At 46.0% G+C, this 26,546-nt stretch overlaps 1 protein-coding gene across 1 annotated transcript in view; it reads right to left on the reverse strand.

Annotated features, from left to right (window-relative positions):
* The window catches only part of LOC129051270 (tensin-3-like), a 252,609-nt gene that overhangs the window by 119,487 nt on the left and 106,576 nt on the right, over positions 1-26,546 (reverse strand). Inside the window, exons 4-9 of the mRNA XM_063718537.1 lie at positions 26,079-26,131; positions 23,570-23,741; positions 21,359-21,409; positions 19,379-19,501; positions 12,432-12,496; positions 8,182-8,265 (exon numbers count right to left, since the gene is read on the reverse strand). Of these exons, the coding sequence (XP_063574607.1) occupies positions 8,182-8,265; positions 12,432-12,496; positions 19,379-19,501; positions 21,359-21,409; positions 23,570-23,741; positions 26,079-26,131 (548 nt within the window). The remainder of the gene's footprint in view (positions 1-8,181; positions 8,266-12,431; positions 12,497-19,378; positions 19,502-21,358; positions 21,410-23,569; positions 23,742-26,078; positions 26,132-26,546) is intronic.

Genomic DNA, 26,546 nt, shown 5'->3' on the forward strand with positions numbered 1-26,546 from the left:
AGTGACCACAAGACAAGCCGGAGGCTTGCCAAGCTCTCTGATGCTTCCCTGGCCTGTCCTGCCTGTTGGTGCCCTGCCTGGCGTGGCTCCTGCCCTGAGGTCCCTCACCGTGGCCACTGCACCCACACAACCTCCACTGTAGTCTCAACACCTCTCATGGAATCTGTGTTTCCATATCTGTCTCCACCAAAGTACTGTACTCTTTGCAAGAAAAACCCAAACAATCAAAAACCCCGCAATATTTAACAATCTGTGCATCTCTCTATTGCCACAGCAGACTGAGGCAGGAAGTGGCAGGTGACTGTGTTGCCAGCACCTACAACCATACTACCCCAAGCCAGAAACGGCCATCACGGACCTTGTGTTAAGAAAAAAAATCTCTCACTTACACTGGCAATTCACACCCAGTCCCTTATTCAAGCAGTTAAATTTGTATACAAACAAACTAAACAAGAGATTTCTGTTAAACATTATCAAAAAAAGGAAAACCCTACTTATAGTCCACCCACTAGGAAAATGTTTGAAAAGCGAGTTTGCTTTTAGTTCAGTTACAATTCATAGTGAGAAACAGGGCATGTCAGTATTTTCATCTTCCTGGCAGCAAACTTCTCTTCTGCTCTCTCAGAAGAGGGCAAAACCTCACAAGAGTCTCAGAGGACAGAGACGCTCAGCCTGGAGACATGGGGACCCTGTGAGGCCAATGATCAGACTTCAGTGGACCTCCAGGCAGCTCCCACACGCCTCCCCTGCAGGGTACTTTCTACCCTGGCAACAAGACTTCTCACCCTCCGTTGTATGTACGCAGAGGAATGCATGAATTGTGTAATTTTAATCATGCAAATTTTATGCATTGTGGATTTCATGGGTCCTTTGGCTCCCTGGTTTTGAGTAAAAGTGAGGAACCACAAATGCCCGGATTGAGAGGCCTGAGTCACCTCCTCTGGGGCAGTTCCGCCCTTCCTCCAGCACGGGGCAGCTCTGGTCACTGGGAAATCAGCTCAGCTTGTCCGGTTTGTCAGTGGCACACTGAGTCCTACACCGTCTGGCCATGTGCTTGGGCGGTTCTGTAGTGACCATGTGGCTGAGATGGCCCTGTTCCCTGGGGGTGTTCTCAGTGCCCCATGTGCACCCGGACCAGGCATCTAGATGAAGTCGATGTTTGTTTTATGACTTCATGCAAACATGGAAGGCTCTGGAGCGCTGGGCCTGAGGGGCTCCTGTTCATGGCTGCATAAGGGGTCCAAGTAGCTAAGCCCAGAGTTAGCGCCAAGGTCCTATGAGGGGCAAACAGCCATCCTCCGGGAAACCACAGCCTCTCCCTGACCCAGGTCTTGTACCATACTGTGGTCACAGAGCTTCATTTCTGCTGATGTGGCCTCGCCGGAATTGTTGCCCCTGACACCAGACAAAGCACAAGAAGTATTTCCTTCAGATGAGGAGGGCCAAGCTGACAGCAGAAGAACTTTGTTTTGCCACGGGCTCCCAAAGAAGGCCAAAGTCCAGGGCCACAAGCCCAGTGGTGGTCAGAGGGGAAGGGAAGGAGGCTGTCACTGCCTGGGACCCAGGACTCCAGAGTCCTTTCCCCAAAACCAGTTCTCAACAGTCATCACCTCCCAGGTCAGTCTACAAAGGGCTGCTCAGGTGATAGCTTAACCAATCAAAAAGTAACCCCTTGGAATATAATTCTCATCTGTCCTTTATAGAAAACAACTTTTTATGCATCATATTTTCAGGTAAATTAAAGACATAAAATGCTAAGGTAAATGTAATTTTTTTTCTTCCTTCACATGCTTTCTTAATAAGATAAGATTAACAACAACAACAACAAAAAAACCCAACATATTGTTCAAAATCCCAAATAAAAGCATGCCTTTAAAAAACATTTAAAAAATAGCAATGCCTTATAAAAACAACGAAGTTCACTGCAAATATAAGCTGTAGTGAATGCTATGAGATTGCAGAAAGATAGCCAAGCATAGGTGATAGCACCGAGTTTGTGAGTGACTTCCTAGAGAACCACCATCAGTATCAAAGAAAAGAACATTCAGGTATGGATGAAAATAAGGGAGGCCAGGCATGGTGGCTCACGCCTATAATCCCAGCACTCTGGGAGGCTGAGGTGGGCGGATCACCTGAGGTCAGGAGTTTGAGACCAGCCTAGCCAACGTGCTGAAATCCTGTCTCTACCAAAAAAATTAATTAATTAATTAATTAATTAATTTTAAAAATTAGCTGGGCATGGTGGCATGCGCCTGTAATCCCAGCTACACAGGAAGCTGAGGCATGAGAATCGCTTGAATCCAGGAGGTAGAGGTTGCAGTGAGCCTAGAGTGCACCACTGCACTCCAGCCTGAGTGACAGAGCAAGACCCTGTCTCAAAGTAAAAAAAGAAAAGAAGGGGAAACGAACATGACAGGACAGAATTGCACAATTAGTTCATCCCGCTGACTATGGAAAGGATCAACTTTAACTTCGTATACATGGTATTTATCTGTGGCATTAAAGGTAGATATAAATGAATCAATTTAGGGTATCAGATGCTCTCTGAAGACCATCCCAACAGCCTTATCCAAAATAAAATGTTCCTACTTAGTCAACACAGTTTTCAGAGCTGGAAAGAGTAGAAACCAGTTACTTTATAAAAACAGCTCCATTATTTTCCCATTGCTATCTTTTCTTTCTTTTTAGGCAATAACTCCCTGGAGATGATGTTTTCCATGCTTCTTCTCAAACCAGTGAGCACATTTTAAAAACTAAAGGATTGTTTTTAACTTGTAAGCAAACGAACATAAAAGCAGCTTGAAATTTTCAGTTGTCCCTTGCATTATTCACAGTCACTTCTAACAGCAAAAACTTCCATTTGGAATCTCCATAAATCTCCCTAAACATTTGAGTTGCAGTAGACGTAAGCTTAAATCTGTCTGAAAAGTGGGTGCATAAAAATCAGCATTCAAATGTTACTTTTCCAAGCAACAGGAACCATCATCACAGGACATCTTTCCCAACAGCTTACTCATTCTACATTCCTAGCACTCACAGAGTCAGCCATGGCTGCAGGGGCAGCACCAACCGGCCAGGAAAGGTGAGCTGGGCCACCTGTTGGTGTCAGCCAAGACTGGGCTGTTTCTTAACATTCTGCTGAGCATTCCCTTCCCTCTCATATAATGGGGAGAATAATGAGACCTACACATTGGAATTGCTGCAAAGATGAGTCAGTTGCATGGACATAAGGGTCAGAGTAGACCACAACACATCTGCCACAGCCTCTGCTCTCCTGAGGTATGCTGCCAGAGTGTAGGTGGCTTGGCCCACAGAGTTGGTGACTCAGAGAGGATGTCCGGGCCCAGGCAAAGTGTGTGGCTCCCTGAGGAATGGTCACCCTTTTTCCGCAGGCTGTGGGCAGCAAGGAGGATGTGCAGGGAAGGGCCACAGGGGCATGAAGTAAAATAGCCTTTGCAAAAATTTTAACAGTGAGAGAATATGACAGTGAAAGAGATCTAATGTAACCAACCCCCATTTTGCCTTTAACCTCCTAGCTGCCCTTGGCTATTCCTGGGCTTGGACCAAACTAACTTCAGGATAAAGTGAAGTTTATAGTTTAAGTGATAATAGCCCAGAACTAAACCACCTTTGTAAAACTAATGCAAGACTACCACATTGGGAGGATGAACGCAGCTTGAATTCTGCCCAGGTATAGACTTAAAAGATTACTCTGGGGATCACAAGATTTGCAGCTTCCTCAATTACTGCTAGAGAGAACATCACCATTGTAGAACCTAAGATTGGCCTTTTGAGATGTCTGTTCAGGCTTTTGCATTTCTGACAACTGACAGCTCTACCTGACCTGCCAACTGTTCTCTGGCAACCCACCCAGAAGCGGACTCAGAGGCAAGAGGGCCATTTTCCCCTATGATTGCACCCCCAACCACTTAGCAGCACCCATTCCCTAGCCACCCCCTTCTCCCCAAAATACCTTTGAAAAACCCTAGCCTCCAAATTTTCCAGGGGGCTGATTTGGGTAGTAATAAAACTCTGGTCTCCTGTTCAGCCAGCTCTGCATGAATTAAACTCTTTCTCTACTGCAATTCCCGTCTTGGTAAATCGGTTCTATCTGGGCACTGAATAACGAACCCATTTGTCGGTTACAGAGACTACCTGAGGAGCCTCATCCTTTAGAGAATGTGGAAAACTACTCCCTTTGTATCTTTAAAATATTCTTTCAGGCACCTGAGGTACTGTGTCAAAAATGACAGAAATATCAAAAATCAAATAATGCCATTTTTACATGTAGTTAGACAGGCATGAGCAGGGCAGCAGTGGGCTCTTTCCGCACCCACTAGGAGAATGTCGGGTAATGGTTCGGCAATTATCACATTGCCTCTCTGAAAGTGATACACTGGCAGCCGGTGCCAGGAGGAGGCCATTTCCTGATGGTCCACGCCTATTGCACTGTTAATTGAATGCAGGCCCCAGGGAGACACAACTTCTCAGGCACGTGCATTAACAGAAAGAAATGGCAGAGTATGACCTTCTCAGGGTACACCACCAGAAAAGGGAAGAAACCCTCAGATAGGCATGCATACAACTTCCTAAACATACTGCATGTGCTCACTTCCCAAGCAAAAGGAGGGCACTATGCATGCGGGCAGCCCCCTCTAAGGGAAGAATCATGGGAAAGGGGCACAAGACATGGGAAGTGGGCCAGCCTATGAAGTCTAGACCAAGGGTAAACACCACACGTGACCTTCATGTGCCCACTTGGGTCTCTTCTAAGCGTACTTTCCTTTCTTTCTTGTTCTAAAGCCTTTTAAAATAAACTTCCACTCCAGCTCTGAAACTTGTCTCTGTCCCTTTTTCTGCCTTATGCCCCTCAGTCAAATTCTTTCTTCTGAGCAGGCAAGAATTGAGGTTGCTGCAGACCTCAATTATGGATTCACTGCTGGTAACTCAGATACCTTCCACCAGTAACACTATATAGGATAATTTCTAGGACATCCTGATTTCTGCATGCCAAGACATTTGTTTGGTCTGTCTTCCCTTTACCTCAAAGGGACACCCAAATGTGCATAGACAACATGACTGATGGCCTTAGGTCTGACTCCCATGTGGGGCCTCCCAGGGTCACCTTGGTAGGCAACACGCAGGAGAGATCAGCTCCCCAAAGAAACAACTGGCTACCTGTGATTTTCCCCATTAACTCAGTGATGGGGCCAAGAAACGTGTGCTGCTGTCTCAACTCTCTCAGAAAGAAAGGAAAGGCGGTAAAGAAAAGAGATGTCAGAAACGTTAATAATTTTAATATTTTTCCATGATGCTGATAATAAACCAAAACTATACCCGGATTTTTGGGGGGTAGGAGGAGACAGGGTCTAGCTCTGTCATCCAGGCTGGCATGCAGTGGGGCAATTACAGCTCACTGTAACCTCCAACTCCTGGGCTCAAGGGATCCTCCCACCTCAGCTTCCAGAGTAGCTGGGACTACAGGTGTGTGCCATCACATCCAGCTAATTTTTTTTTTTTTTTTCTGATAGAGATGGGGTCTTCCTGTGTTGCTAAGGCAGGTCTCAAACTCCTAGACTCAAGGGATTGTCCTGTCTCAGCCTCCCAAAGAATCGGGATTACAGGCTAGAGTCACTGTGCCACACCCAGTATTTCTTTTTAACTACTTCTCAAAGAGGAAGGCTTCCAAGTTTAGGGAAGGAAGTTCAGGGGTGCCTCAGTAACACAATGGTGGTCATGAGCACCAACAGGAGGCCACACCGGGGTGTCAACAAGCTGCTTCTCATGATTTGCTGAAGACAAGGAAGGTATAAAAACAGAAAACTTACATGGGCACGTGTAAGTTTTATGGGTCAGCTCCATGGGCCAACTGCTCCATGGTGTTTTAGTGTAACAAACAAGGTAACAAAGATTGACCTCCCATCAGAGTTGCTGTTGAGACTTCTGAGCTTCCCAGTCACAAATTCCTTGCTAATTAATTATTCTCAAGAGTGATTATTACGAGTTTGACTTTAAAATGATTTCTTGAGCTCAGTCCTAAAACAGCCTGCAGCGCACCCATCCCACTTCCCAGGCCATTCAGGACAACAGAGAAACCTCCCATCACAGAGCCTATTCCCATACAAGCTGTCCTCACACGTTCTTCTGGTCTCAAACTTTCCTCCAGATCTATCTTATGCATTCATTCGTTTACATGCTCGATTACCATTTGGTGAGCATCTTTTCATGCAGGCTCTGGTCAAGATAAAAAGAAAAGAGCAAGGAATAAGGGGCATTTCCCTAATCTCAGGAGCAGAGGGATTAACCATGGTATGTAAAATTGAATCCAGCAAACATTAAACAATGCAAATGCTCTGGCTTCAAATGTGTAATGACGGGAAGGATGCATGAAATCCCTGGGCATGGGAACGTGAGAAGAGCAGGGCACGGTGGCTCACACCTGCAATCCCAGCATTTTGGGAAGCCACAGCAGAAGGAGTATTCAAGGTCAGGGGTTCAAGACCAGCCTGGGCAACACAGTGAGACACTGTCTCCACAAAAATTTTTAAATTAGCTGAGCATGGTGATGTGTGCCTATAGTCTCAGCTACTCAAGAGGCTGAGGTGGGAGGATTGCTTGAGCCCAGGAGGTTGAGGCTGCTGTGAGCCAAGATTGCACCACTGCACTACAGCCTGGGTGACAGAGCAAGGCTCTGTTTCAAAAAAAGAAAAAAAAGAAAATGAGGAGATATTTTCTCCCTTTACCCATATTCTTTTAATGTTATAAACAAGCTGCTGGTGCCGTAAGAAATAAGAACAAAAAAAAAGGAAAGACGACAGCTGGACTTCCTGTGTGCCAAGCATTCTGCATGAGTTACTCCCTATTTACACCTCATTTTCCATGCAGGAGGTCATATGAATGTCACGATTTTGGAAACTGTTCAACAAAGAAATAACATTTAATGGTTCCAAAAAAAAACCAGAAGTGACTGTTTAACTAAAATATTTTATAAAATGCTAGGTTTTCTGAAAAAAATATGCTAGGTTTTCTGCATGCAACTTGCATTGCATGTGGGCCCTGTTGCTGACCACGGTCCCACACCCTAGCCCATGTTCCTCCAACACACCCGGTTTCAAGAGAAACAGAGCCATGCCATTGGAAATAGCAAGACAAAAGGAAAAGGTGCCTCTGGTGATGCTTGAAATCCCTTTCTGCCCGTCTACCCCCGTGTCTGCTGACATAGCCCTCAGTTGCACTGGAGAAAACATACAAGGCATCAAAACTTGCATACACAAGGTCGGGTGTGCAACTACCTGTCTCCAAAACAGAACACCATTTGGCAATCACCTTGGCAATTCTCCTACAAATTCCCTGCTGTGGGCTTTGAAATATGCCATGGAGCTACCTGGTTGGCTCTAGGTGTCACCATCTGTGGAGGAAGTGCACCTGGATGGGGAGCCAGCTGTGGGTCCTTCTCACTGCCTCTCAGCCAGCCCTGCTCAGGTTCTTGACCTCAGCCTGCTGGGGCTGGTAGCAAAAGGAGAAAGTTCTGCACCCCACCATGGCTATTCCCCACCACTTACTGAGCACATTCCAGGGGCCATGCCCAGAAGTAGAGAAGGGAGAGATGGGCAGCATGACAGAAAAATACTCCGTGGCCTCAGGGAACTGATGAGCTACAAGAATTGGCCAAGTGCAACTGCTAATGTGTTTGTGTAAGTAAAGTTTTATTGGAATATAGCCACATTTCCTGATTTCCATATTGCCCAGGGCTGCTTTCATGTTAGAACAGTTGCGATAAAGATCCTGTAGCCTGCAAAGCCTAAAATATCCACTCTCTAGTCTGTTGCAGAGAGAGTTCACTGACCCCTGGTCTAGCCAATAGAACCAAGTTCCAACATAATAATGGAAATCAAAACACACTCACTGCAAGAGAGGAAAATGCCAACTGGAGCAAGTCCTCCCTCTACCTGTCAGTGCAAGCCAGCAGCATAGGGGGCTCTCTCTCACCACAGACTCACAGGATGGCTAGGTCCTTAACCTCCGGGAGGGACAAGCCTCCCCACCACTTTCACAGTCTTTGGCATGACCCAAGAATACCATTTAGGTATTGGGACAGAAGAGATGCCTCTTCTGTTTTCACATTTTTATATGTAAAATTTCATTCACCTCTTCACTCTGGCTTTGGGGATGTATACATACCGTTTTTGGGAAGGCTGCATTAAAGCTGAAACTTTGTCATCATAAAACTTCTTCATTGCAATCCTGTCAAGGGCCTGGTCGGCGCTGGAGGGGAAAGAGAGAGAGAGAGAGATAACTCAATGGAGCTCACACCACGTGGGTGCGTGATGGGGGATGTGTCTCATGGCTGTTGAAAGTGACCAGCTCCCACAGGGGGCTTCACCCTTTGCTGCACCTGTGCACACCCAATCCACCTGTCTCCTGTTAGACTTCATTTCCCCTGCAGGAATATACTGTGCTCAAAGTGGGAGCCATAGTGCAGGGTCAGAATTCTCATCTGAAATAACAGCTCCTTATCTAAAGATATGATTCTTAAGAGTGCTGAATACCCAGCTTGCAGAAGAACCAACTGAGGCATCTCAGCAGGCAAGTGGTAGGGCTGGTGTCCAAAACTGTCCCTTGGCCACCCTACGTCCTAAATAAAGACCATTTTAAGTGGGTTCTGTGCAAGACAAGCAGGCAGACTCAAGTCTCAGGACCACAAGGATGCAGGGAGCAACCCAGGGCAGGAGAGTCAACGGACCCCCCCATGAAGTCCCAAGAGGCACCCTCAAGACACAAGTGGGCCAGCCTGTGCCCCACCAGTATGTCACTCCCAGGACTGGGCTTGAGAACACTGCAGGGCACCGGGGTTGGAAATGTATCTGAGGCCTCGGGGCTGCAGCATTGTTTTTGAAGTGATTGAAAGTAACCCTGCTTTTCAACAATATAGTTGACCTTCAATGCCAGGTCCACAGTGCTCACAGTTAGTGTCTGACAGAAACTTCCAGAAATCTCACAGCAGGGCATTCGTGGGATTTCTTGATATGACTTCAGCACAAATCCTGGAATATGAGTGCAGTGTCTTAACAATTCCAACTCATTTGGGCCAAATGCTTCCTTAAAACCCTGATAGGCCGGGTGTGGTGGCTCACACCTGTAATCCCAGCACTTTGGGAGGCCAAGGCAGGCGGATCACCTGAGGTCAGGAGTTCAAGACCAGCCTGGTCAACAGGGTGAAATCCTGGCTCTACCGAAAATAAAAATTACCGGGGCATGATGGTGGGTGCCTATAATCCCAGCTACTTGGGAGGCTGAGGTGGGAGAATCACTTGAACCCGGGAGGCGGAGGTTGTAGTGAGCAGAGATCACACCATTGCACTCCAGCCTGGGTGACAGAGTGAGATTCCATCTCAAAACAACAACAACAACAACAACAACACCTGATAAAGTGGGCCCCTTACTTAGAAAAACGTGTCTGTGCCCCTCTAGAAAAATGATGTACATAAGCACTGTGGACTTCATAAAAATACCGGTAGAGAGACAGGCAGGAGGAGAAAGAAACATACTCAAAAGTAAGTTGAGTGTGATTTGACTTTCACAGAATGCTATAAAATGGACAACTTGCTACGTGCATTTACTAGGCAAGGGGCTGTGCTGGTGGCGCAGTTACAAACAGAAGGGCCCACTTTAGCACCGAGTCCATCACATACTGAGCAGGAGAATGCAGCTCCATAGCCTCCCAGTGACTTTTAAGCATTCCTTTTTCTGAAATTTACTTGTTTTATGAAATGCTGAGAATACATTTTGACCAATGTTTATTTTCCATAGTAATATTAGTAGTAGTAATAATATTAGTACTGGTTTTGTCTTTATAACTCTTATTTTTATGGTGTTGATACAAGAATGTTCTTCTTCTCTGGTGACTTGAAGTTTCTGTTTTCTTCTGTTTGCAGTTTGTGATAAAGATCTCAAACATGTGCTTGTGCTATCTGGGATTACTCTACTTCTGAAATATAATCTAAGAGGGAACATTGTAGAAATGATCAAAGATGTATGTATAAGAATGTGTTCATCATGGCAAGCTTTGCAGTAGAAAACAACTGGAAGCAACCTTAATTACCAAAAAAAAAAAAAAAAAAAAAAAAACACTTGAGAGGCCAAGGTGGGCAAATCGCAAGGTCAGGAGTTCAAGACCAGCCTGGCCAACATGGTGAAACTACGTCTCTACTAAAAATACAAAAAATTAGCTGGGCATAGTGGCGGGTGCCAGTAATCCCAGCTACTTGAGAGGCTGAGGCAGGAGAATCACTTGAACCTGGGAGGTGGAGGTTACAGCGAGCCAAGATCACGCCATTGCACTCCAGCCCCGGTGACAGAGTGAGACTTCGTCTTAAACACACACACACACACACACACACACAAAACTGACAAAACTGGAAGCAACTTGGATAGGCAAAATCAACAAATGCTTAAATACATAACATATCCGTTGAATAAAGTGCTATGCTGCCACTGAAATGATGTCGGGAAACGATGCGTATAAAATGATATTAATGTAGAAAAGCAAGTCACAAAGAGCATGTGGTATCAGCCCATTTAATTGAAAGGCACTTAATACTATTACTCCTACTAATCACAGCAGCGTTAATGGTAGCCAATACCTGAGTACTGATGCTGTTCTAAGTGCTTTTTGTGTAACATATGTTGAACTGTCACAACATTCCGGGAAGTAGGACTACCATCATTTTCCAGGTAAGGATGCTGAGGCTTAGAGAGATTCATGTAAATTGCCTGACACATGCAGATGAAATACATATTGACTACTGAGAGAAAACAGAATTTGTAGCAAGAGGTCAAAGGGGTGTTTTTAGCCCTAAGACATCTACCCTTCCCAAAAAATCCAGGACTACCCACAGTGCATGGAACTTCGGTTCAGGCAGTACTACTTTGCTGGGGATAGAAATGCTCAGTTGCAGCTGGGCGTGATGGCTCACACCTGTAATCCCAGCACTTTGGCAGGCCGAGGCGAATAATCACCTGAGGTCAGGAGTTCAAGACCAGCCTGGCCAACATGGTGAAACCCTGTCTCTACTAAAAATACAAAAAATTAGCTGGGCATGGTGGCACACACCTATAATCCCAGCTACTCAGGAGGCTGAGGCAGGAGAATCACTTGAACCCGGGAAGCGGAGGTTGCAGTGAGCCAAGATTGCACCACTGCACTCCAACCTGGGCAACGGAGCAAGAGTCTGTCAAAAAAAAACAAAAACAAAAACAGAAGTGCTCAGGCTCAGGTGGTCTCTGTCCAGAACCAGCCAGGCTATGTTTAGTTACCAACCAAATGTCTTTGGCATCATTGAGGGATGGATGTGCCCAGGAATCTCGATTTTCCTGGCACACACACACACCGATGATTATTCTCACCAAGAGGGTATCTGATTTTCACTTGGGGGTTGGTTTCCTCCCTGGCAGACACCAACTCCCCAGTTGGTTTCCAGAGAAAACATTCAGAAAGTCAAATTTCACTCCTTGGTGCTAGAAAGGAAAAGGTTTATCGGCTGATATGAATAGGCTTCTATTTCCTCAGAATGGAAAGCTCAGGCTTTACAAAGAGGCCATTGAGAAGACAGGGCAGATGCAAATGCAGACCCCATAAATAATGATATTTTCTGCATTGCATTTCAGCGAGAGTGAAGATCTGCACTCTGGGAAGGGTTCAGGTGTACACCACAGCTGCCCAAGGCCAGGAGGATGGGCATAGGGCTGAGGTCCTTGTGGCCCTGCCGTGTTTGTGTCATGTCTGGCTAAGGGGACCCAAGTGGCACCTCCAAAGTCTCCATGATTACAGTTCCATCTTATGGAAACCAGCCCAGACCTGGCTCTCCACTCCTAGGCTGTGGGATCATGAGCAAGCTGCCTGGCTCCTCTGAGCCTCACCTCCCTCATCCATGCAATGGGAATGATACTAACTGCCTCATGGGTTAGTTAGGAGAATTCAGGGAGAAAAGGAAAATATTCAGTATACTTCCCAGAGGCCCAGTGCCTGCAAAAGAGGTGGCTGTCACCATCATTATATACAAGGTATGAGCTGATTTAGTGAGACCACTCTGTTCTTTTCATAATCGTGACTTTTATCTCTGTTATTTTTTATTAGAGAATTCTCTATTAAAGAACAAGGGACAGTGGGGCCACTTATTTTTTTAATGCCTCCATGGAAGTACTTAGAATCAATCATACACAGTCACCCAACCTGGAAAATGCCACTTTCACAAGTGTAAACGCTTAACTGGAAACTGGGTTTCCAGGCACTGACCACCCCAGCACTGGGGGATGGGAAACACAGGTCAGCCAAGCCCTTGGTATCCAGAACAGCTCCTGCGCAGACAGCCTTCAGCCCCATGCAGGCTCAGCTTTTAGCACCTGAAGACAGCGAGCTGACATCATCCTACCTGGCTGAGATGTTGGTGAAATGCATGTAGGATGATATGACCACTCCTATGCATCCTTTCCCGCCCTGCAGGAGACAAAAGATCAGCTGATTTTCTCTGAAATCCCACAGCAGAGATGTAATTAGAACAGGAAAAGACTCACTAGTGGACAAAATAATAGAGAGCCTGCCTTGGAGGTAAGGCCAGCATTACCCACAGCCTTCCTGTCTGGGAAAGTCAGTACCCAGTGCAACTGGAGTCTCTGCAACAGGGAACCGAACCTGCATGCTGGGTGCAAACAGTAAGAGCGGGTGCTAACTGGAGCAGCCGTAGAAGCCCAGGAGGGCAGACCAACACAGCAGCTGCCTGTCATTTTACCCAATTAGGCTGGAAGAAACTGTGCCAGGAGCTGCAGCAATTAGCATGACTTAATTATCCAGGTCAGACAGAAGTGAACGCCTGCCTGCTAACGGGCTGACAACGATCAGGGCTGCAAACACAGCTCAGCATGATGGGACACAGATTCCAGCTCACTGGCAGCACTGCCAGCACCTGAGCTCCACGTACACCCCCGTAGCCCGCCCTCACTACACATAGAGGAACCATTGTCCCAGGCAGAAGTTCTGGAAAAGGACCCACTCAAACCATAACCACAGACACCAACAGCCCAGCCCACAGACCAGCAACACCAGCAGGAGAAGCAGAAAGTATTGGACAGGCCACTCTCACCCAGGGCCATAGAGTGCCACCTTCTAGAACATACTCTTACAACCTACAACAGCAGATTGCAAACCACAGCCCAGGAGCTACTTCTGCCCATTACCTACTTTCCCACAACTTGTGAGCTAAGAGTAGTTTTACATTTTCTAACTATTAAGAAAAAATTTTGAAAAGAGAAGATTCCACGCCATGTGAAAATGTGTTGAAGTTCAGATTTCAGTTGTCCATATACAAAGTTTGACTAGAACATGGCCATTCCCATCTGTTCACCTACATCCAGGGCTGCTTTCACTCTCTCTGCAGGGGTAGGTTTGAGTATTTGCAGCAAGACCACGGGGACTGAAAAGCGTAAAATACAATCTGGCTCTTTTTTTTTTTTTTTTTGGAGACGGAGTCTCACGCTTTGTCGCCCAGGCTGGAGTGCAGTGGCACAATCTCGGCTCACTGTAAGCTCCGCCTCCCAGGTTCACGCCATTCTCCTGCCTCAGCTTCCCAGGTAGCTGAGACTATAGGCGCCCGCCACCACGCCCGGCTAATTTTTTGTGTTTTTAGTAGAGACGGGGTTTCACCATGTTAGCCAGGATGGTCTCGATCTCCTGACCTCGTGATCCACCCGCCTCAGCCTCCCAAAGTGCTGGGATTACAGGCGTGAGCCACCGCGCCCGGCCTAATCTGGCTGTTTTTAAAAATATTTGCCAACCCCTTATCTGCAATCATATAAAGCCAAAAAGGCAGGGCCTCTAATATGTAGCTCCCTAACTTCTTGAGAAGAAACTACTGATCAAATTCAAGTCACAATTCTGATAAGCCCAGTCACACATGAATGTCACCCAGGAGCATCCTCTCTGTCAGTGAAAGTCAAGAGCATGCCTTATAGGTACTCAATGCGGGCACTTGATACACTCTTTGCAGCTGAATCCTGGCACGTGCAAATTATTAACAGTATGGCTACTAGTATGCCTCTTGCATAAAACTGTATTTGACAGCAATTCACCTACAAAGAAACAACACTTCAGCCAAAACAGGCACACATGGCGGTAACATTTACCCCATTACCAATCGCTTTTGTGGCACTATTTATGGATATATAAAGCAAGTATTTTTTTTCTTTTTTTTTTTCTTTTTGAGACAGAGTTTCGCTTTTGTTGCCCAGGCTGGAGTGCAATGGAACGATCTCGACTCACGGCAACCTCCGCCTCCCAAGTTCAAGTGATTATCCTGCCTCAGCCTCCCAAGTAGCTGGAATTACAGGCATGCATCACCATGCCCGGCTAATTTTTTGTATTTTTAATAGAGACAGGGTTGTTCCATGTTGATCAGGCTGATCTCGAACTCCCGATGTCAGATGATCCCCCCACCTTGGCCTCCCAAAGTGCTGGGATTACAGGCATGAGCCACTGCGCCCGGCCTATAAAGCAAATATTAAAAGATCTGAAGGGACAGATAGAAATGCCACAACCGTAGGGGACTTCAGTACCGCATTTTCAACAATGGACAGATCACCTAAACCAATAAGAAAACAGGGTACTCAACCTGCACTTTAGACCAAACAGACCTTACAGACATATACAGAACACTGCATCAGAATATGCATTCTTCTGAAGTGCACACAGAAGGTTCTCCAGGATAGATGGCATGTTAGGCCACAAAACAAACCTTAACGAATTTAAGGAGACTGAAATCATATCCAGTATCTTTTCTTTTTTTCTTTTTTTTTTTTTAATGGAGTCTCCCTCTGTCGTCCAGGCTAGAGTGCAGTGGCAAGATCTCAGCTCACTACAACCTCCACTGCCTGGGTTCAAGCGATTCTCGTGCCTCAGCCTCCCGAGTAGCTGGGAATACAGGTGCATGCCACCATGCCCAGCTAATTTTTTTGCATTTTTAGTAGAGACGGGGTTTTACCATGTTGGCCAGGCTGGTCTCGAACTCCTGACCTCAGGTGATCTGCCCGCCTTGGCCTCCCAAAGTGCTGGGATTACAGGCATGAGCCACCGCGCCTGGCCTCAAGTATCATTTCTGACCACAGTGGTATGAAACCAGAAATCAATAACAGGAGGAATCTTGGAAAATTCACAAGTTTATGGAAATTAAACAACATACTCCTAAATAACTACTGGGTCAAAGAAAAAAGTCAGAAGAGAGGTTTAGAAATATCTTGGGAGAAACAAAAATTGAAACACAACACACCAAAAACTTATGGGATGCAGCAAAAGCAGTTGTAAGAGGAAAGTTTATGGCAATAAATGCCTATGTTAAAAGAAAAAACTCTCAAATAAAAAAACCTAATGTTAGGCCGGGAGCGGTGGCTCACGCCTGTAATCCCAGCACTTTGGGAGGCCGAGGTGGGTGGATCACGAGGTCAGGAGATCAAGATCATCCTGGCCAACATGGTGAAACCCCGTCTCTATTAAAAATACAAAAATTAGCTCATTGTGGTGGCACGTGCCTGTAATCCCAGCTACTAGGGAGGCTGAGGTAGGAGAATCACTTGAACCAGGGAGTTGGAGGTTGCAGTGAGCCGAGATCACGCCACTGCACTCCAGCCTGGTGACAGAGTGAGACTCTGTCTCAAAAAACAAAACAAAACAAAAAACCTAATGTTGCACCTGAAGGAACAAAGAACAAACTAAACCCCAAATTAGCAAAGGAAGGAAAAAACAAAGGTTGGAGCAGAAACAAATAAAGGAGAGACTAGAAAAACAATAGAAAAGATCAACAAAACTAAGGGTTGGGTTTCCTGAAGACTAACAAAATTGACAAATCTTTACCTAGACTAACATAAAAAGAGAAAACTCAAAATCAGAAATGAAAGAGCAGTCATCATAACTGATGCCATTTAGACACAAAGAAACACAAAAAACTACAAACAATTACATAGCAATAAATTGGATAACCTGGAACAAACTCATAAATTCCTAGACACATACCACCTACTAAGACTGAATCATGAAGAAACAGAGAATCTGAACAAAACAATAACAAGTAAGGAGATTGAATCAGTAATATAAACTCTCCGACAAAGAAAAGCCCAGGACCTGATCACTTAACTGATGAATTCCATCATCGAAAAAAAGAGAAAACTTTGCTATGGTTTAAATATTAGCCCCTTCCAAAACTCATGTTGAAATTTAATCTCCAATGTGGCAGTATTGAGTGGTGAGGCCTTTAAGAGATGACTGGGTCATGGGGAACCTTGCCTTCATGAATGGGTTAATACATCTGCGGATTAATTAACTAATGGGTTAACGAGTTATCACAGGAGCGGAACTGGTGGCTTTCTAAGAAGAGGAAGAGAGACCTGAGCTAGCACCCTCAGCCCCCTCGCCATGTGATGCCCCGTGCAGCCTCAGGACCTCTGCAGAGTCCCCAAGAGCAAGAAGGCGCTCACCAGACGCAGCCCCTTGAGCTTGGACATCTCAGCTCCTATAAATTTTAATATAAGAAATAAATTCCTTTTCTTTACAAATTACCCAGTTTCACATATTCTGTTATAAGTAACAGAAAACAGACTACTGCAAACTCTGCCAGAAAGCTGAAGAAATGCAAACACTTTCAAACTCATTTTACAAGGCCAGCAGTACCCTGATATGAGGTCTTTCTTAATGCAATAGTAAGTATTTAAGGTTTTGCAGGCTGCAAAGTCTTGTTTCAACCATTCAAACCTACCCCTGCATTGTGGGTGGAAGCAGCCATGGATGTACGTGAACAGATGGAGGTGGCCATGTTCCACTCAAACTACGTATGGAACTGAAGTAGGACATCTTCATGTAATGTTCATGTAAATAAAGCTCTTAGCTCACAGGATGTAGAAAACACAAGAGGGCACGATAGGCTCATGGACTGTTACGTTTTAGTGCAAGCTGCATTCTTTTGGACTTGGAACTGTTCTTAACAAAAATCACAGAATCACTAATTGCACAATTTTCCATGGGTATTCTTCACCATGGACTCAGAAACAAAAGGCATGGTGTGGATGAAATCTCCCAAAAGAACTGCAGGCCATTTCTGGTCAGTCAATAACCAGGATGTGGAGGGGTGAGGAGGAGACTGCACACACCCACACAAACACAAGCCTCTGCATCACACAGCAGAATGGGAAGCATAGCAGGACTGACCCTCACTCTGTTCCCGCCCAGGCTGAGACACGCCCAGCTATGCTAGAAATTCCTGGCATGTGTGGAAGGATACGCGCATTCTGCAAAGCAGGCGGATTTCGCCAAATGTCAGCGATTTCACCCGTGCAGTGATGATGATGAACTTCTGTTAACATCGACATCAGCAATTTCAAATTAAAAGAGGGCTTATCTCTCAGGGCACAATTTCTAAGCTTTTCAAAAATGATTTACATGGCACCAGAAGAGGGCAAGCGATTAGCAAATCACTTCTGAGAAGTTTCAACATGTTCCCATGAATTCCACTAACAAGAGCTGTCCAGAAAGCCTAAAGTTGCTTAGCAAAATGATGAATTTTAGAAAGCTCTAGGTGGTCCCCACTAGGACCCATATGTTTTAAATAATCTCATCATTTCTTTCAATTTCATCTAAAAAATTGAAGTGAACAACAACTAAAATGGAATAAATGGCCAAGGATGGCACTTTTCAAGTCCAGCAACTCCAAGAGTCTTCTGACAATGCAGCTGGCAGCAGGTCTGGGTGCGCCCTAGAACCTGCACTTTCCACAGGTGCTGCTGCTGGGCCCAGGCTCACAGCTCAGGAATGCTGCTTAGAACAGCTTGCTACGTGATCCTGGGCAATGATGATCCATCAATATCAGGCTCACTGTGTCAAGATCACCACACCAAGCCTGAAAAGCATAGGTTGTTTTAATTAACAAGAATTACATTGATTTAAAAGTCTGTCTGACTCTCTCTCTCTCTCTCTCTTTTTCTCTCTCTTAGTTTGCACCAAAACACAATTTGGGTGGAGGATCCATAATTTAACATAATACTTGAAAAGATCAGGTCATCATAGACAATTTGGTGGTCCTAATGGGTGTGCCTGTCCATTTGGGGGGAAAATATGATCAAGTTAGATGTGAGGAAAGAGACAATACCAGAGAGAAGCAAATAACATCTGTGTGTCCCTGATGGAAGTTTTCTGCACATCGAATGGTCATCAAATGCCTTACAGCTGTAAACAGCATCCACAGGCCGGCCTACCTAGTGCCTTTGCGGGAAAGATATACTGAGAGTCTAACATAACTCAAATGGAAGCTTCTTTCAAACTAAATTCCATAATACAATGGATTTCTGTGCAGTTTTTTAGTGTGAAAGAGTCCGGAAGAAAAAAAAAACACTTCTATCTTGAACCGTCAACACTTCCTAGATACTTTGATGGTCCTAAGAATGCTTTGTCAAACACACAAAACAGGGAGCTGCCCATTAACGAACAGCGACCCCAGCCCCCTGGCTACATCCTTTCCCAAAGGATTCCTCCCTGACTCAAGGTGTGACTGGGATAAGAGCTTTTCTCTAATAGTAAGTTTCTGGCAGGAGGGTTAAGCTTCACACGCTTACCCCTCAGTGAGTTTGCTTTCAGTCCAACCCCTTTCAACACCAATCACATTTGAGGAGCAGTGCAAAGCAGCTGAGAAAACTGGGAATTAAGAGGAAAGATCCCAGGAGGTAGGAGGAGGAAGCATGGAAGGAACCCGATGCAGCCAGGAGGAGGAGTGCCCACCAGCTATGCACCTGGGCTGCCGGCATCCACCAAGCCTGCTGGGGCTGACACACAGACAGTCCCAGCCACTCTGTGAAGATGCACAGGCCACATCTGCACTGCAATGGCTCCACGTGGAAAGGACGACATGTTTACTGCAATGGCATCATGCCATCATCTAGTCTATCAACTGATTACCATAACTCAAGACGGCATGGAAAGTCTGACACAGTCCATCTGAAAAGGGCATAGCTGTTTTGAAAAGGAGGGCTTTCCATGAAAAATAAAATTTAATAAAAATGAAACGATTTGCTCTCATAACTGTGGTCAATTTGGGGTCAATAGTTTCAAATGTCCAGCTACACATTCAGGGACCACAATCCTATAAATTCTAAGGCCAAACTTGGGGAGGTGTGATAACTCTTTGTTTCCTTCTTTAAGAGCAAGTAGGAAAACCTAAAGACAAACCCATAAGGAGCGCATCACACCAGCTCAAAGCGGAAATGTGCTCATATGCAGCAGTTGTCTCCATCTCAACTCCAAAGGCTAAAGCCTAGCCAGACCCCCAAATGTGAGAGGGGGTGCGCTCACCCTGCAGTGAATGACGACCACATGCTGGGGGTTGCTGTTCAGCCAGGACTCCTGTGCCTTGCATATGGTACACATCTTATCCAGGGGCAGTGCGTGGAGCTCCGGCCAGCCCACATCCATGATGTGCAACAAGAGAGGGGAGCTCCCTCAGTTTCCATTTCCTGAAACCTTCTGAGGCCATCTCACAATGACTTCTTTCATCATCGATACATTTCATTTGGGAGTAAAGAACATGCTGGGTGACCCTTTCCTAAAACTCAGTGAGCACGAGGACCAACTTCCTTCACTGGGAAGAAAAAATAAAGCATTATACTGCCCACGTGATGCCTCTTCCTCTAGGGGCTCATCTGCTCTTCTGCAGCTGGGGTGACAATTCTAGAAAGGTCTTTGAGTTGCCGATGGTGCAGGTTGTGTGAAGAGGGCTGCAGTCCAGTGAGATCTCAAACAGCAGTCCTAGGCCCAAGCTGCTGCCAAAATCTCCCCACTCGGGTTAAAATCCCAGTTTGGAGAGTGCAGCCAGCCATCTCCCACACTGTGCAGACAACACCTCAGAGACAATCTCCTGGAAAGGCAGGACTTAAGGAGGAAGCACCTTCAAAACCCTGATTAAGTTTGGTGCTTGGACAAAGAAAATCACCACCATGTGCTAAAGACACAGTGACTCGGTACAGAACTGCAGCTCTGAGCATCCTGAGGCACACAGAAGTCCACAGTGGCCTGTGGCCACATGGGGGTGTTGCTTTTCCTTTGATTTCCTTTTGTCAGTAGGGTGAGGACAAGGGGCTCTATCTTACGATGAAAGTCGTAGAAATAGTGTAAGATTGTTGGAAATTTCAGAAAACTGCCAGGAAGTAGGAAAAGTCACTACCGCTGCCACCACTCAAAGATAACCACTGCAATGTTTTCATGAATCCCTTAGTCTCTTTTCCATATACATTTAGCATAATTGAGATACCATTATACATAAATTCTATACTCTACTATTGATAACTAGTATTAAAATAGGCAACTTATCATGTTTCCGCTCTGTTACTCTAATGGCTGCAAAATATTTCAACATATAGAATATACATACACATATTACCACAACTTATGTTGACTGAGTCTTAAAATTATCCCAAGCTTTGCTATTGAAAATGATCATGAAGGGTGAGGGGCAAGGGGAATGAGAGCATTAGGACAAATACCTAATGCGTGAGGAGCTTAAAACCTAGATGACAGGTTGATAGGTGCAGCAAATCACCATGACACATGTATATCTATATAACAAACCTGCACGTTCTGCACCTGTGTCCCAGAACTTAAAGTAAAATTTGAAAAAATTTTAACAATTTTTTAAAAAATGAAAATTATCATGAAAGGAGTGGATTACTATGACCATAAAGAGATACTAGGAGAAGAGAGCCCCATGCTGATGGAAATGTTTTGTCTCTTGTTTGTGGTGGCTTAACAAATCTATACACATGATGCAGTTTAGATTTGTTCTATACATATATTTGTTATAGATTTGTTCCATGCATATATATATGCAGTATATATGAAAGATCCCAGGAGGCGGGAGGAGGAAGCATCACGTGTATAGATTTGTTCTATACATATATATGTAGTATTTATCATCTATACACACGATGCCGAGAAACACACATGTACGCGAAACCAGGGAAATGTGAGTGAGGTCCGTGGACTATACCAATGCCAACTTCCTGACCTAGATATTTTACTATTAGTGTTGTAAGAGTCTCCCACCGGAAAGACTGGGTGAGAAGTACAGGAGATCTCTGTATTATTTTCACAACTTCCTATGAATCTCTAACTATTTCAAACTGAAAAAAAAAGTAATTAAAACAATTGATATGAACAATTCCTAATACTCCTTATCAAGTCACATTCCACAAAGACTAGTAGCAAATTATTTTTGCACAAAATAAGCATTGTTTACATTTTTCAAAAATGCAGAATATAAAGGGATGAACTCCATACCTTTGGGTTAAGCTTTGTAAGGTCATATCTCTTTTCTGAAAGATTCAATACCTATAAAAGAGAGAAAAAATGCCTTGCGTAAAATAGATTTTAATATTTTAAAAAATTAATACTTTAATTTTTATTTAATTTTAATTAATACTAATTTTTTAAAAAAATATCTAAAATCTTCACACTCACAAATTGGGGGATAAAAAGCTTTTAGACAAATCCTTGACATCAGAGATGAAAGGAGAAAACACACTGCATTTTTACATGATGTTTCCCTTCCAGGTACTGAGGATCAGAAAAGATTGAAAAATATAGACGTGTGTGGTCACAGAATACAAAACAAATAAAATAAATAAGATAAGGATGGCATACAGAACCCTTACACATAAAGTCTATATTCTACTTCGTTAACTAGTATTAAACCAGGCAATTTACCGTGTTACTATTTTTTTTTTAATTCTCATGGCTACAAAATATCCCAACATACAGGATATATATATGTACACATATATATACACACACACACACATAAAAAATATATAATATAAAATATATATACTTATATATATAAAATAAATTCCATGGTCTTGCTCCTGACAACACAAACTGACCCAATAGAGAGGTGGCACATGGTGGGGAAGGCAGTCCCTCCTCTATGGCCTGGTGGCCCCAGGCCTGGAAAGGGCTGAGTTCATGCCCAGCCAAGAGCCACGGCCTAAGTTCACTGAAAAAATCACAGCCATTTGTGGAACCTTGCTAAATACTCCAGTAGTTCAAAATGAAAAAAATAATAACAATAATGTTCCAGCAACAAGGAGCCTTAAAAATTAACTAAACGTCCCTCTCACTTCAGAGTCAGAGATGTGAGGAAAGTGAAGGGTGGGGGCTTGTCCTGGTCACCCAGCAAGCCCTGTTTATGACAAGGGGGGGCGCTGCTTTGAGACCCACAGTTCATTTCTTAACCCTGCACAAGAAAAAGATCCCTGCCATAGCCATTTTGCAGGGAGAGCTCTGGCCCTGACAAGGCCCCACAGACAGGTGCTGGCCAGGGCTCCAGGCCCTCTGCATGGTCTCTTTGGGGAAGGTGGACTGGGGAAGAGGGGAAGGATGGCCAGAGAGGAGACTCGGGATGTGCTGACCAGCCTGGGAGTGGCTTCCAAAGGAAGGAGCCATGGTCCTGCAGAGCACACTGCCTCAGTGATGAAGGAGGAAGCCCTGGGGAGGAGAGGGCCCCTGGTGAGAGGCACCACCATCAGATGGGGCTTGGCCACCACTTCCTGTCCACTGCCAGGTCACAGACAAGATGGGCTTCAAGACGAGAAAGAGGCAGGAGCCTGAGTGAATCAAGGATTGGGGAGGGGTCAGGACACAGGAAGCACCCGGGCCAGGGCTGCTCTGGCATCAGACGGAGGCCACATCCTACTCTGCCACTTGGGTCCACCTCTCCCAGCCACTGGTGCCCCAGTCATTGGAGCAGACCAACAAGGAAGACAATGACCACCTTGTAGGCTTGCGGGGCAGATTAGCTTTACCACAGATAAGGAGGCCTCCTTACTAGAGATAAGAAGGCAGGTAGAGAGAGGGTGCCAGGGAGCTGTCATTCAATCCCATTAGTGACTGTTGACAGCAGAAGGAAGTCAGCCTCCACCTGGGCTACCAACCATGGGAACAGAAAACAAGGGGCCAATCAGAGGGTGAGAGATGGTGAGAAGCTGTTCTGTATTATTTATTCCTCAGATGTGGCTCCACCATCAACTCGACACGTGTGTTTTGAAAATCAAGCTGTCTCCTTGTCTCCAGGGCAGCCCCTGGTTTCTTGGGTGCCCACCTAATTTGTCTTCCTAATTTCTGGCTCAGGAGGAGAGTCACAAGTTTGTCTTTTGATACCAGGGATGCAGCATGGGAGTGCAGGGGTGGCTGGCCGGGGACGTGTCCCAAGGCACTGGGGAGCCAGCCTCACTGATGAGTGCAGGACGAGGCAACAGCCATCCCTGTGGTCAGCAGTCGTGTGTCCCTGAAAGCTACCTACAGAGACACATAAGGCTCCTCCCCAGGCGTGGCAGCAGAGAGACACAGGACGAGGGCGACATGGACAGCTGTGTGAGCCCAGGCCCTTGAGCTTCTCCCTCATGTGTAAACCAGTGTTCTGTGAGTGCCCATCCCTACACAGTGCCTGTTGCAGAGCCTGCCCAAAGGCTCCCGGAGCTGCCCACCTCTCACCAGGTAGTTGTCCCCATGCTTGGACTTGAGCATGCGCGTGACCTCCTGCAGGTTGTGCAGGTAGGATTCCTCGGAGCAGCCGGCGGGGAAGGACACGGCGATGATGCGCTCCGTGATGTAAGTGAGGTCCAGCCCATGGCCCTCCTCCATGGTGGGACTCAGGATGACGAGCCTGCGAGAGAGCAGTGGGCAGATCAGAAGCAGGGTAAGGAGACAACAGACATCCCCTAGGAAAAAGGTGAAGACGACGGACACTCATCCCCTGGGTGTTCACACCAGCACCTGGGCGGCCAGCTACGGGAATTTACAGTGTGCACAGCCTCTGCGCTGTGTTCCCATAACGGTGGGCAGTGTGGGGAGGGGCACAAGATTGAATTTTCCTAGCAGGGCATGACAGGGTACCGCAAGCTGCAGCCAGGGAACGCACAAAGAGAAAGCAACCCAGAGCAGTGACACATGGGCTCAGATGCAAAAGCACGAAGGCGGGAAGGACTTTTTGTGGTTTCACTGGGAGCAGGAACAGGGTTCCAGGTGGGACTCCTGGAGAGGGAGCCTCAACCCTGCTCCGAGGTATCAAGGTCGGCACGAGGGGACACCGGGAGGGGGCCGGGAGGAAGAGGAGATGGTGTGAGCAGAAGCCAAACATCAGCAAGCAGCTCCTCGTGTCCGTATGTGGCATCCTGGGGCAGGTGCGGCCAAGGATGAGGCTGGTGAGGTGGCCAGCTATGGTCGTGGAGGACCCTGCAGGCCCAAGAAGGAGGCAGGACCTCACGTGGAGAGGGGACCAGCTGGGGCATAATCAAAGCGGCCTTTCATCTACTGAGCAGCAACTCAGCAGACTCCTATCAGAAGGCTAAGAGCTCCATGGGGCCCCGCTGGGACGCCACCCAGCTAACCACAGGCCAGGTGGATGCAGAGTAGAATGTGGGGCTGGCCACCCAGCCAGGGGCCCAGGTGGCCAGGGCAGGTCCCCAAGTGTGAGATGAAGACTGTGGAGGAGGGAAGAGGGAAGAGGGTAGAAATGGTCATGTCATGGCCAGCAGCCTGAGGACGTGGGCAGGACTGGCAGTGTGGGAGCCAGGCACCCAATGTGACTGGAGACAAGGGCCTCCCACAGACCACAGATTCTCCACCAGCCCTGTGGTTCCCAGGGAGGCCTGAGCCCCTCCCAGGAGGGCTCCTAACATTAGGGCTGAGGGTGGTATCCAGGAGGAGGTGGAAAAGGTTCCAGGGAGAGGGGATGAGGTCAAACCCAATCGGTGCCCCCATGAGGTAAAGCCAGAGGCATGGGTCCACAGGACATGTCCTTAAGTCCCTCCAAAGTGCTGCCACCAGCTTTGGAGTTTTCATTTTTACTACTCCTATGTGTTCCTCTCTTTCTTTTAATTTTAGAAAAATTCAAAACCATATAAAATGGTTTTACAAACCTCCATGTACCCACATCACCTAACTTCAAAATTACCGACACACAGCTAACCTTTGTCCATCAATACCCCCAGCAATCTCCTCCACCACTTTGATTGCTTTAAAGCAATCCCAGATACTATGTAATTTCATTTATAAATCTTGCAGTATTGATTTCTAAAAGATAAGGGCACTTTTTGATTAAAATGTCTACAATGCCATTATCACACCTTGAAAAGAAATAATAACATCAAACATCCAATACCATACATTTATTTTTATTTTTATTTATTTTTACTTTTTCGAGACAGAGTCTCACTCTGTCGCCAGGCTGGAATGCAGTGGCACAATCTCGGCTTGCTGCAATCTCTGCCTCCCGGGTTAAAGGGATTCTCCTGCCTCAGCCTCCCGAATAGCTGGGATTACAGGCATGCACTACCACACCCGGCTAATTTTGTATTTTTAGTAGAGATGGGTTTTCACTATGGTGGCCAGGATGGTCTCGATCTCTTGACCTTATGGTCTCCTCACCTCAGCCTCCCAAAGTGCTGGGATTACAAGCGTGAGCTACTGCGCCCGGCCCATACATTTATTTTTTAAGGTTGATTTGTTCAAATCAGCATCCAAACAATTCCCAAGGATTTTGTTTTCTCTACCTTATTTATCAGACATGGATTTAATTCCAAGTCAAATTGAACACTGTTAGAACAGAAATGAAGCGCTTCCTACGGTCATGAGGATCCACAGTGAGTGCCTCTCCAGAAAATGCTGGCTCAGGGCCCCCATCATCTGCTCTAAAGGGGCTCTTGCCAGCACACCCTGGAGTCTCCCCCAAAAGTGACACTTGCACAATCAGGCCTCAGCAGTGCAATTATTTATTCAAAGACAATCACAGGTGTTTCTACCAGCTGGGCTTCTGACCCTGACACAGAATTTAGAAACGGATAGAAAACGTGGCCTGTATCACCTTTGATTGGCAATGTTTACAACCAAAACAGAAATTATGATTTCTACAGAATAAAATGATGCCATGCCCAAGTTTCCTCTGTGGAGAGCTGACCTACAGCCAGAGACACAGGAATGCATGACCCACACAGACACTCACCACAGAGGTTTATCATGGCAGAGAGAACTGGACAGTGTGGAACTCCCTGGAGCCTGCAAATAACAAAACAAGGGTCATTTTGAAGTTTCCTTTCCTGCCAGTCTACATGACACAGACACCACTGAGAGGGAACAATGACAGCTGTCCCATAGTTTAATTATAAACTGCAAGTCAATCATAACTGCTAGCTCACCTTATCACCTCAGAAGGGTCTACACCATGTTGTGTGCTTCAGCTCACCAGAGGACGCAATGCCACTAACCAGCATCAGGACGGGCTTCCACAGGAGCCAGTGAGGCCACCCTCCAGTCAGGGCAAGGTAGGCATCACTTGGCGTGCAAACAATGCCCTGCCATCCAACACGGGAGGTGCCAGATGACACCAGCACTATGACTATCATGGCTGCTATTATTTACTTGAAAGAACCAATTAATGAGTGACTTTCAGGAATTGTCAATCATACCTACT

The sequence above is a fragment of the Pongo abelii genome, chromosome 19 (assembly GCF_028885655.2).
Source record: "Pongo abelii isolate AG06213 chromosome 19, NHGRI_mPonAbe1-v2.0_pri, whole genome shotgun sequence".
NCBI classification, from domain to species: Eukaryota; Metazoa; Chordata; class Mammalia; order Primates; family Hominidae; genus Pongo; species Pongo abelii.